Genomic DNA, 12,000 nt, shown 5'->3' on the forward strand with positions numbered 1-12,000 from the left:
AAATCTGTTTTCAAATATATGACATATTTCAGACATCCAAATAATTGTAGATAATAAAATGGCAAACATTTATGTATCCTTTGCCAGCTTAACTAAAAATTACAGAATAAAAAATTTCTTTACATCGATACTCAGATTCTATCAGGGAGCCTTTATTAAACCGCTCTTTAATTAGTTTTAGGATAACAAATTGGTGTCTGAGGTATAGAAAAGATTTATCATAGACTTTTCAATTCTGGAAAAACGTAAAGTTTGGGATTAAGACATTTTTGAAGAAGATGCATACGGAGGAAGGAAGGAATTGCTTGCTATGCTGGCAAAGAGCATTTAGTCAAAAATTGCTCTGAGTGCATCAGGTCCTTGAAAGCACAGGAGAGCTGCACGGTCTAGGCTATGTAATGTTTACGGTTTAGTTCATGTTTCAGTTCTCAGTTTATCCCCCTGCCCATATCATGGTTTCAGATTTTTCTAGCATTTTACATGTCAGCCTTCAATCCTTAGGATTATGATTTAATAAAATGCAGTGTTGACATCATGGCTGCTTGGCATTTGGAAATTCTGTCCATTTGCAGAGTTCTAAAGAGATTCACCATCTGCTCAGTAGGCTGCGCTGGCTGACATTACCTGAGCCATGTCTGTCACCGACAGCCCTTGGCCTGCTGTGATCTGCTCCACTGCAGGTGGGGGGAGGGTGTGACTTGCTTCAGGTTTATGGTTTGTCCTGGAATAGTGATTCACAGAGTCAGTATCAAAGGGCTAAGTATAAACCGTCTGACTCTAAGTACGGGCTGTGGCTAGGTTGTGGGTGTCAGATTCAGCTCTCTGTCAGTCTAGGTGTTTTCGCAGGTGTAGAGTTCCCTTCCGTGAGCCCCCAGTGCTCTCCTTTCGGGCTGTCATGCGATGCCACACGCGGCTTCTTAGCACCAGTCACTGTCGCTTGGTTCCACCCCCACCCAAGGAGGATGAAGCATAACATGAGCCAGAAGTAAGACCTGGGCCCTTGGAACCGCAGTTTCCAACCTGCGCCCACAGTTCCCACCATGGGGCAGAGCAGGGATCCCTGCGCTCTCCCAACACCAACAGATGGGGCACCTGTGGGCTTCCTCACGTGGGAGGCCCTATGCCGTGAACCTAGAATGAAACTCTCCACTCATTGTGGAGCAGCAGCTTGCTGATTTGTGTGGAAACAGTGGCCCTGCCCACGCAGCAAGAGCCATGCCGGCCGGGGTCCGGCATTTCTGAGGAGAGAGGTGTGTCTAGAACCCTTTCTCCTCCCCGCCATCTGCTGTGCACCAGCCTCTTGCTTTCTGGCAGCTGATTTCACTTGGTATGGAGAGTTGGGGTTTGGGTGGTCATGTGCTGGCTCTGTGAAAATGGCTTCCTGACGTGGGGTCCCCTGGCAGCCACAGTGGGCCCGAGTGCCCACATGCGGGGTGCAGGGGTGTGCGGGGCAGGAAGCGGTGAGCAGGGCCACCATCACCCGCAGCTGCCTCCTCAGGACTAACCAAAGGGCCTGGCCTGGAACGTGCCGTTTGGAGCCGTCTGGCCTGGGCCCTGTTCCCACAAGTCGAGATGCCGCCCTGCCAGGCTTAGCTCCATCAGTGCCCCGCAGAAGGATGGGAAGGTGTTTAAGTTTCTCAGCTTCTGGACGTAGCCCTCACGCCCTGCAAGGCTGAGGTCCTGCGGCTGTCTCCTGCCCCTGCTGGTGAAGCAGAGTCATGGGAAGTCATCTCTCTGATCCCAGGGCAGAATCTGGAGAGTGAGCACCTCGGTCCAGTCCCCTTTGTTCTTCTCGTGACTTCACGAGAGGTCACCCCGAGAAGAGGTGGGTGCGTATTTGCTGACGGAGGGAAAGTACCACAACCCACCAGGGGGAAGTGGGGGCTTCTGTCAGCACTCCTCCTTCATTTTGAAGGCCGGGGTCTGTGTGGGAGCCAGCAGGGGCTGACCAGGGCCCAGGACCAGCATCTCTGTCCACGGCAGGTGCTCAGAATGAAATCTTATCAAAGGCATCCTCAGGAAAAACTAACCTCTCTAGCTGTAGGTGGGCTTCAAACATGAGGGTCACTGTGAGCCCTGAGGATCCAGGCTACCTGTCGCTGACAGCCTGGACTTCCCTGCCCGGCCCTCTGCCGCGGCAGCCACGGCGGCCGGGAGCCATCCTCCTCGGGTCCCAGCTCTTACCTCCCTGGTGTCTCACCTGGTCTCACGCAGTGCCTGAGGCTTGCAAAGCCTTCACCTCAGCACACAGCGAGCTCCTCTGAGACGTGCCTGAGAGCCGTGTCCTGGCATCGCTGGCATTTGTGCTGTGAGATCAGGGTGGGTATGGCCCTTGGGCCTGCCAAATGCTCTGTTTAGTAAGACAGTTTTATCCTTTTCGGTGAAAGATACAGCGAGCACCTGGCAGGAGGTTTGAAGTGTGCAGAGGCTGGGGATGAGGGGATCCCTCCTCTCTGCAGCACATCTCTTGGTGGTTTCTGGGTCTCTGTAGGCGTTTCCTGGGCACACATGGCGTGCGTATGGGTGATGCCTGTGTGAGACTGCGATTGTTCGGATGCGATTGTCCATTCTGCCTGGGGCGCCTGGCTGCCCCTCACCCTCTGGGAGACCTTCCCTGCCAGGAGTGGGTAGGGAGGCTGGCTGCCCCGAGGGGTTACCCAGCTCCACTCAAGAGCAGGTGGTTTGTCTCAGGCTTCTCCCCTCCCCAGTACTGTGGTGCCCCCATGTGCCCACGTGCGTGGGTGTGACTGCGGGGACAGGGCCTGAAATTGGAGTGGCCAGGTTAGCAGGTTTTATCAGAACGCCCTCCACCTGTTCTCGCCAGGCTGTACCCCAGCAGGGGAGAGGAGCTGGCCATGGCTCCTGCAGGGGTGTGGGCAGCTGATCTCTGACTTGGGTCCACCCCTGGAAGCCACGGCAGTAGCAGTGCCCCAGAAGGGGCGGCAGGAATGCGTGACTCAAAGGAGAAATGCTCAGAATAGTCCTGGGTACCTGGTGAGCGCAGCAGGTTTCGATGTTTATTGTTACTGTTTGGGGAATATAAATTTCTTACGCTCTGTTGCTTTGGAAATTATGCAGTTGTTAGGCTGTGACTTTCCAGTGGGCTGGTAAAGTCGGGTCAGCGCTGTGGCCACCTGTCCTGGCCGTGAGAACTCCGACTCAGCCGGTGGACTTCTCGTGCAGCCTGGGCCACTGCTCCTGCTGCTCCTCGGAGCTTGTTCTTGCCCCTTGGGCACCTGTCACCCTGACTCTTGCCTTCCTCCCCTTGGGTCCTTTTCTGTCTGAGTCCGGCAGGGATGCTGCCGTCTGCGCCATGTCCCGTCCTCCAGGTCCCGTGACCCAGCCTGAGCCACAGACTGGGTGGAGGAGGAGGTTTGGGGGAGGCCGTCTGCTGTGGATTCTAAAGAAGAGGGGGCCTGCCTTCACCCTGGAGGGGGGGACAGCAAGCACTCAGAGCCCCCAGCACGTGGCAGGACAGAGCTGACCTCACGAGTCCCTTCTCTCCCCAGGCTGGGTCCGGTACGCGGAGCGGGTGCTGGGCCGCCCTGTCACCCCCCACCTCTGCACTGCCAAGTCCCCGCAGCAGGTCATGGGCTCTTTGGTGAAGGATTATTTTGCCCGACAGCAGGTAAGCTGACCTCCTCCTGGAGGGAGGAGATGAACTTCTGGCTTGCTGTGCAGGAACTGAGTGGGGCGAGCGAGGGGCACCAGGGCTGGGGGCAGAAGTTCCATCACACATCCGGGTGGTCACAGACCCCCAGGCGAGTATGAGGGAAGCTGTGGCCTCAGGACTCATTTGCGGCGCTGTTTCCTGTCAGCGTCCAGCTCTGTGCCTTTCTTCCTTTCTCCTTAACCTTACGTGTGGCATCTGGGGGTTCTCCTGGACCAAGTGTGGGCCGGGGAGAAAGACCGCCCACCCTGCTGAGAGGCCCTGGCCTCGCCCGCTGAGGAGCTGCCCGCCTGCTTCTCAGATACCTCGCCAGGGAGGCCATGGGGCCTCCAAGAACTCCCTGCGCCCTTGAAGGGGCCTGGGCCTATGGTTGGTTCTCCGCCCCTGGCATGCCCCCCTGCCCTTCTCCATGAGCCTTTAAGCCCTTCAGGGGACTGGTGAGTCAGCCGCTGTGGCAACGGAGGACTGCAAATTCGGGATCCAGCCTGGAGAGGCGCACACGCTTGCGGCGTTGTTATTTCAGCAATAGGGAATGTTTTCCTTCTACCCGGTTTTCTCATAAAATCACCACAGCTGGCAAATTATAAACATGACGTTGGGGTGTGTGTCCAACATAGGTGGGACAAAAAACGAGCTATGGGACTTTGTACCCCCTCCTTGCCCTTCCCCCACCTGTCGGGGGAAATCCATGTGTCTCTCAGTCTTCTAAGTGGCCCTCCCCTGGCTCGAGCCCAAAGCCCCGGGTCCTGCAGATGCTGCTGAGGGGCAGCCAAGCTGCGGAGCCCCGGCCTCTGGCTGCGTCTCACCTGACCACCTGGCAAGGGCTGGGACCAGGGCGAGTTTCCTCTTCTGCTCTGCCCCTGTCTGAGTAGGGCCTTTGCACCTAGACTGCACCCCAAGGTCACTCGGCAGCCACCAGCTCCTGGCTTTGCCGCCAGTTCTGGCTCAGCTGTGGGCTGGCCCCGGGAGAGGAGCAGCTTGGGAAGGTGACACTTGAGAAGCTTCAGGAATGTCTTAATAAACCAGGCATCCAGCGTGGTTCCACACTGGCTGGCCTTTACCTGTTTTATCCCCGTGTGCACGCGTGCAGGAGGAAGCAGGCTCAGCTCTCCCTGCTCTTCCAGGGAGGCTGTGCAGGCGGCTGGGCCTTGTGGACGGGCCAGACTGCGTCTGGGGCGCGGCAGCAGACATGCGGGCTGGGTGCTGTGCTTGGTGCAGTTGGGGAGGGACAGGGACCAGCTGTAGCTGCAGCAGGCGACAGTCTCTGTCCCTTGTGCTCTGGGCACCACTGTAAGCTGCCATGGTCACCTCTCCACCAGCCCTAAACGTGGGCTGTCCTTCCTCACAGAACCTGTCTCCAGAGAAGATCTTCCATGTCATTGTGGCCCCTTGCTACGACAGGAAGCTGGAGGCCCTTCGAGAAGGCTTTTCCTCTGCTTCACACAGTTCCCGGGGTGCTGACTGTGTGTTAACGTCAGGTGAGAGGAGGGTGGGGCACGTCTGCACACAGCCATCTCGGTGCCTGTCACTGTGGTCACCATGGTCTGGCCACCGTCTCAAGTCACCGGCCACTTGGCATCCTTGGCGTTTAATTGCGTGACAGTGAAGAGAAGGGCAGCGTTTGGTCTTGTGTCCCGTCTCCTCGGCTTCTCCGGTGCGATAGGTGAGGTCTCTGGCAGAACCGCTGAGGCAGCATGGCCTGTCATGTTACCTTACGGTCCACCTTACCCCTTGGTAGGGAGAGTCGAGTGTAGCCACGGAAGGTCTCCTGGTAACGCTTTTCAGGTGTTACGGTAGCAGACCGCCCCAGCTTCTGTGTGCGCCGAGGGTGGAACTCATCCCTGGAGTTGGGCAGGGAGCTTAAAGACTTTGTTAAAATTCTACTGGATTGGTTTTAATCAGGCTCTGAAAACGGGTCTCCCCCCAGGTGTTTCGGTCAGTGGTAGGTTAGGCAGAGTGGCTGGCTCTTGGGACAACCTTTGAGGGCTCTGATTCCCGGGCCCCCCGGCCTCAAACCTTAGTGTGAGGAAGGTCTCTGCCCCGCAGGCGCAGGCGCCCCGTGGGTGGTACGGCCGGGGGATGAGGGGCAGTGTGGCCCTTCACTCCCTGCGCAAGGGCTGGGGGCCGTGTGCTTGGTGAGAACCACACCTGGCTGTCTTTTCCGAGTGCAGGTTCATACTGAGAAACTCTGTCCTCACGCGTGTGCTAAGAGACTCACTTTTTCTATCGAGGGTTTTTCAGGAGCCCTTGGGTGAAAAGTAATGCAGCTCTGGTTTGCAGCTGGTATCGCTGCAGAATAGCTGAGCGTCATACAGATGCAGCCAGTGTGCTCTTGGTCACCCGGTGCATGTGAGCGTGTTTACACAGACATTTCCACTTGGCTCATGCAGAGTGGACAAGAAAACAGTTTTCCCCTGGAGACACAGTGAAGGAGGGGTTGATCGCTAGTACAGTCCTCAGTTCAGCAGCAGGAGGAGGACTAGAATGAGTGTCGTCTAAGGTTTTATCAGCGTTCCCACTTAGCGCTGCTTTGCCTTGAGCTAGGCTCCTGCTGTGGTGGAGGTTTCCTAGCAGGCAGGGCACCTGGGTCACTAGTGTCGAATTTCCTGGGGGAGGAAAGTGTGGTGTCCCAGTGGCGCGGGCCATTGGTGGCCTTTGATGGCGCCTCATACCACTTGTTTGCCTGTAGGTGAAATTGCTCAAATAATGGAGCAAAGTGACCTCTCAGTGCAAGATGCCACCGTCGACATTCTGTAAGTGGCTTCTGCGGGGAGGGTCCACTGGTGGGCAGGGCCACCTCCCATCCCAGGGCTGTCCTGCTCTATGACAAGGCCATGCAAAGCACTGAGGCATGCTCCCCCCCACAGCCCTCAGTCACCTTTCTGGCTGTTGAACTGGACGTGAGCAGAACCTGGAATGCCGTTCTCCAGGGCTGCCAGGGAGTCGGGGCTGGGTGGGCGAAGGAGAAGCACAAACTGCTGTGTTCCTGCTGAGGCAGAGCTGTACGTTTGTGCACCAACGCCCTCCCTTCCGCATGTCACCGCTCCTGACGGGCCGCGTTGCCTCCGGGGACATGGAGCGGCTCCCTGAGGCCCCTGTGCGCCAAGAGCAGCAGCCTGGATTCCCCTGTGGGTGGTGACCTGATGCCCAGCAAGGCCTGCGGCTCTGCCGTGTCCCAGGCACTGGGCAGAGAGTGCCACGAAGGCCAGTGGCTCGTGTCCCCCCAAAAGCTCCGTGACCCAGTTGCTACATTTGTGCCCCTTTTGTTGTGGAAGGTGGGACTGAGGTTTACAGAATTTAAGAAACTCTGCTCAGGCCTGGGGTGACCCAGGGTCCCCATGGTGGCACAGGTGTGGGCAGGCAGGCCTCCCCTAGTCACCCTCAGATCCTCAGTTCTTGGGGCAGCCCTGGGTCACGGGCCCTTTGACAGTCTGGGTTCACTCTTGCCGCCCCTTTGCATCAGCACTAATGAAGGACTCGTCTTTTCTCTGCCTGGTGAGGTTTGGAGACTTGGAGGAGGAAAAGGTGACGCGCCATGACGGAGCCAGCTCGGACGGGCACCTGGCGCATGTCTTCAGACACGCGGCCAAGGAGCTGTTCAACGAGGACGTGGAGGAAGTCACTTACCGAGCCCTGAGGTGCGGGCGGGGAGCGGAGGCAGCACCGTGGCCTGTCTGCGTGTGTGGCCCGCACCGGGCGGGCTGCCTGCGGCCAGCCGTGCACAGGCCGTGCCTGTGCGTGTAGCTGTTCTGCGTGGAGTTTACAAGGGTCAAATCAGAAGGCCTTTTTTGAGTTTATTCAGACTTTTTAATTTTGCTGAAATTCCAAATTTAGAAAGTGATGCTTAAGTCACAGATAAAGGGCTTGACAGACGAAAACCCATTTTCATTTTACAGAAACAAAGACTTCCAAGAGGTCACCCTTGAAAAGAACGGGGAGGTTTTGCTACGCTTTGCCGCTGCGTACGGCTTCCGGAACATCCAGAACATGATCCTGAAGCTCAAGAAGGGCGCGTTGCCCTACCACTTCGTGGAGGTCCTCGCGTGCCCCGGAGGTAGGATGCCAAGGGCAGCCGCCAGGGCACCGGCCCTCACCGGCCTCCAGAGCCTCGCTCTGAGTTCGGGCAGCCTTGCAGGGGTGCACTGCGCCCCTGCAGCTTATGCTGGGACATTCTGGGCCCCGTGGGTCCCACTCCTTCCGACACACCCAGGTAGCGTGAAGAGAGGGCTGTGCCCCATGGAAGGACCCATGGGGCACCAGGTGAGAGTCGGCTGGTGCGGCGAACACACCGTGGGTCGAGGCACACGGGAGCCGAGGATGAGCTGGATCCATCCTTGAGTGAGGGGAGACCGGAGTGTGAGGAGGGAGGAGGAGGGGCACCGGCCTGTGGCTCAGGGGCTCCCCTAGGGTGGGCGGGAGGACAGCGTGGGTGATTGCGATCGTCCCGGCAAGTGAGGGTATCCCAGACCGGGGAGAGGAGTGAGGGGCCCCTGAGCAGGGTCCAGAGCTGGGGGGCAGCCGTGGTGGTCCGTCTGCACCCCAGTGGGGACTGGGCTGTCTGCCATCCTGACTGGACACCGTGAGATACTCAAGGGACGATGCCTGGTTCAAGTCCAGAGGCTCCGTGATGGGCAGATGACGAGGTGTGAAGCCACAGCAGGAGAAGAGGCACCCGTGAAGGGCGTGAGCACGCTGGAGGCGCCCGCACTGGTGTCCTTTGACACACGGCGGAGGAGGGGCCCAGGCGGGGAGGAGAAGGCAGGGACCAGAGGCGAGAACTGGCTCTTGGGGAGGGCAGGTCCTACAGCTGGGCTGAGGGACAGCAGGAGGTGGGGCTGGAGGTCTGGGAAAGAGAAGGTGGAGGTCAAAAGGCCAACCGCTGGTGCCATTCTGGAACCAGTGGATAGTGAGGTTTAACTAGGGTGGACATTTGCTCCGAATCTTTTTTGTTTGTATTTTTGTTTTGTTTTGTTGGCTGTTTTTTAAAGAGACGGGGTCTACAGTAGGGTCCTTATCTGTCACCCAGGATGGAGTACAGTGGGATCATCATAGCTCACTGCAGACTTGAACTCCTGGGCACAAATGATCCTCCTGTCTCAGCCTCGCAGGTAGTTGGGACTATAGGCATGCGCCACCATGACTATTTAATTTTCAATTTTTTTTTTTTTTTAGAGATGGGGTCTTGCTATGTTGTCCAGGCTGGCCTCAAACTCCTAGCCTCAGGGGATCCTCCCACCCTCACTTCCCAAAGTGCTGGGATTACAGGCATGAGCCACCATGTCTGGCCAGTCCAAATTCCTTCAGATGAAATTTTTTTTAATTTCAAAATATTACAGGGGTACAAATGTTTTTGGTTACATGTATCAATTTTGTTATGCTTGAGTCAGGGTTATAAGTGTGCCCATCACCCAGACAGTGTTCATCGTACCCGTTGGGTAGGTTTTTGCCCATCCCCTACTACCCCCTTCACCCTGCTTGATTTCCACTGAGTTTTACTTCCCTCTGTGCACATGTGTGCTTATCGGTTAGTTCCACTTTAATAGCAAGTACATGTGGTGTTTGTTTTTCCATTCTGTAGACACTTCACTCAGGATAATGGCCTCCGGTTCCATCCAAATGGTTGCAGAAGGCCTTAATTAATCCTTCTTCATCGCTGAGTAGAACTCCATGATGTACATATACCACATTTTGTTAATCCACTCATGAATTGATGGGCCCTTTGGTTGATTCCACACCTTTGCAGTTGTGAATTGTGCTGTAATAAACATTCAAGTTCAGGTATCTTTTTGATGAAATGACTTCTTTTCCTTTGGGTAGGTACCCAGTAGTGAGATTGCTGGATCGAACGGTACTTCTACTTTTAGTGCTTTGGGGAATCTCCATACTGTTTGCCAAAGAGGTTGTACTAGTTTGCAGTCCCACCAACAGTGTTACACACTTTCCTTTCTCTCTGCATCCTCGCCAGCATCTATTGTTTGGGGGCTTTTTAATAAAAGCCATTTTAACGGGGGTAAGGTGATGGTTTCCATTTGCGTTGCCCTGATAGTGATGTTGAGTGTTTTTTCGTATGTTTATTGAACATTTATCCACCTTCTTTTGAAAAGCTTCTGTTCATGTCTTTTGCCCACTTTTTAATGGACTTTTTTGTTTTTTCCTTGCTGATTTGCTTGAGTTCTTTATAGATTCTGGCTATTAGTCCTTTATCAGATGTATAGCTTGGGAATATTTTCTCCCATTCTGCAGGTTGCTTATTTGCTCTATTGATTGTTTCCTTGGTTGTGCAGAAGCTTTTTAATTTAATCAAGTCCCATTTATTTATTTTTGTTGTTGCTGTGATTGCCATTGGGGTTTTTTTCATAAATTCTTTGCCTAGGCCGATATCTAGAAGAGTTTTTCCAACATTTTCTTCTAGAATTCTTGTGGTTTCATGCCTTACATTTAAATCTTTTATCCATCTTGAATTAATTTTTGTGAGCGTCAAGAGATACGGATCCTGTTTCAGTGTTCTACATGTGGCTATCCAATTTTCCCAGCACCATTTATTGAATAGGGTTTCTTTTCCTCATTGGATATTATTGTCTGCTTTGTCAAAGATCAGTTGGTTCTATATGGATGGGTTTATATCTGGGTTCTCTGTTCTCTTCCACTGGTCTATGCTTCTATTTTTGTGCCAATACCATGCTGTTTTGGTTACTATACCTTGTAGTATAGCTTGAAGTTTAATAATATGATGCCTCCAGATTTGTTCTTTTTGCTTAAGATCACTTTGGCAATTCAGGCTCTTTTCTGGTTCCAAACGAGGCATGGAATTGTTTTTTTCTAGATCTGTGAAATATGACATTGGTATTTTGATGGGGATTGCACTGAATCTGTAAATCAGCAGTCCCCAACCTTTTTAGCACCAGGGACCAGTTTCATGGAAGACAATTTTTCCACGAGGGGGTGTTGGGGGGCAGGAGGCAGAGCTCAGGCAGTGATGCCAGCGATGGGGAGCACATGGAAATACCTGCTTGCCAGCCGCTCACCTCCTGCTGTGCAGGGGCTCCCCCGCATTCCTCAGTTTCATGGAAGACAATTTTTCCATGGATGGGGGGCTGGGGGTGTGGTGGAGCTTTTTGGCCTGGTCCCTAACAGGCCACAGACCAGGGTTTGGGGACCACAGCTGTAGACCACTTTGGGTAGTATGGGCATTTTAACAGTGTAGATTCTACCGATCCATGAGCATGACATGTTTTTCCATTTGTTTGTGTCGTCTGTGATTTCTTTCCTCAGTGTTTCGTAGTTCTCTTTGTATAGATCTTTCACCTCCTTGGTTAAGTATATTCCTAGGTATTTTATTTTCCTTGTTGCTGTTGTGAATGATATTGAGTCTTTGATTTGACTCTCAGCTTGACTGTTGTTGGAGTATAGGAATGCTACTGATTTTGTAACCTGAGACTTTGCTGAATTTATCAACTCTAGGAGTCTCTTGGTAGAGTCTTTGGGGTTTTCTAGATACAAGATCATATTGTCAGCTCAGATTAATTTTTATGCTACTAATCATGACATCATCTGACACATTTGACAGTAAATAGTCCAATATGCAGGAGGCAGTTTTTATTCAGACTACTGTTGGGTGTGTGGGCTCAGGCCTGGGCACACCCCGCCTGTCCCCAGGTGCAGCCCCAGCTGAGGCCAGCACGCGGTAAAGGTAGGAGTGGGCGAACTGCTTGTTCACAGTCCTCATGCTCTCCTGGTATCAGTACATTCCAAGAGAGGCTGGAACTCTGGATTTGCACGCAAAGCCACCGAGTTCTAGGAGTGGCAGCTTATTTGGGTTTTAGGTGAAACCATCTCACGGGTGAGAATGAGGCACACACAGCTGTGAGCTGGCTCAGGGCCTCACTCTGGCTCAGGCTGCCAAGCTGCACCTCTTTTATTCCTCTCCTGCCTCCAAACTGTTTCCTCTAAGGCAAACGCTTCCTTCCAACTGAATATCCCCAAGGAAAGAATGAGCTCGCCTGTGTACATCTTTCAGGATGCTTAAACGGCAGAGGCCAAGCCCAGACCCGGGACGGCCGTGTGGACAAGGCCCTGCTGCGGCAGATGGAAGGCATCTACTCCGACATCCCCGTGCGGCCCCCGGAGACCAGCGCGCATGTGCAGGAGCTGTACCAGCAGTGGCTGGAGGGGGTCGACTCCCCCAAAGCCCAGGAGACGCTGCACACCACGTTCCAGAGCCCCGAGCACTGCGCGCACAGCCTGGACATCAGGTGGTAAAGAGCCGGGGCAGCCGTCGCTGTGCGGCCAGGGCTGCGCTGTGCGGGAAGAGGGGCTGCTCTGGGTGTGGA

The 12,000-nt window shown here is 54.3% G+C and overlaps 1 protein-coding gene across 1 annotated transcript in view; it reads left to right on the forward strand.

The window, feature by feature from the left end:
• The window catches only part of NARF (nuclear prelamin A recognition factor), a 26,175-nt gene extending 14,175 nt beyond the window's left edge, over positions 1-12,000 (forward strand). Inside the window, exons 5-10 of the mRNA XM_012656456.1 lie at positions 3,510-3,628; positions 5,019-5,148; positions 6,360-6,423; positions 7,171-7,308; positions 7,567-7,724; positions 11,688-12,000. Coding sequence (XP_012511910.1) covers positions 3,510-3,628; positions 5,019-5,148; positions 6,360-6,423; positions 7,171-7,308; positions 7,567-7,724; positions 11,688-11,929 — 851 coding nt within the window. The 3' untranslated portion in view covers positions 11,930-12,000. The remainder of the gene's footprint in view (positions 1-3,509; positions 3,629-5,018; positions 5,149-6,359; positions 6,424-7,170; positions 7,309-7,566; positions 7,725-11,687) is intronic.

The sequence above is a fragment of the Propithecus coquereli genome, unplaced genomic scaffold, assembly GCF_000956105.1.
Source record: "Propithecus coquereli isolate 6110/MARCELLA unplaced genomic scaffold, Pcoq_1.0 Scaffold501, whole genome shotgun sequence".
NCBI classification, from domain to species: Eukaryota; Metazoa; Chordata; class Mammalia; order Primates; family Indriidae; genus Propithecus; species Propithecus coquereli.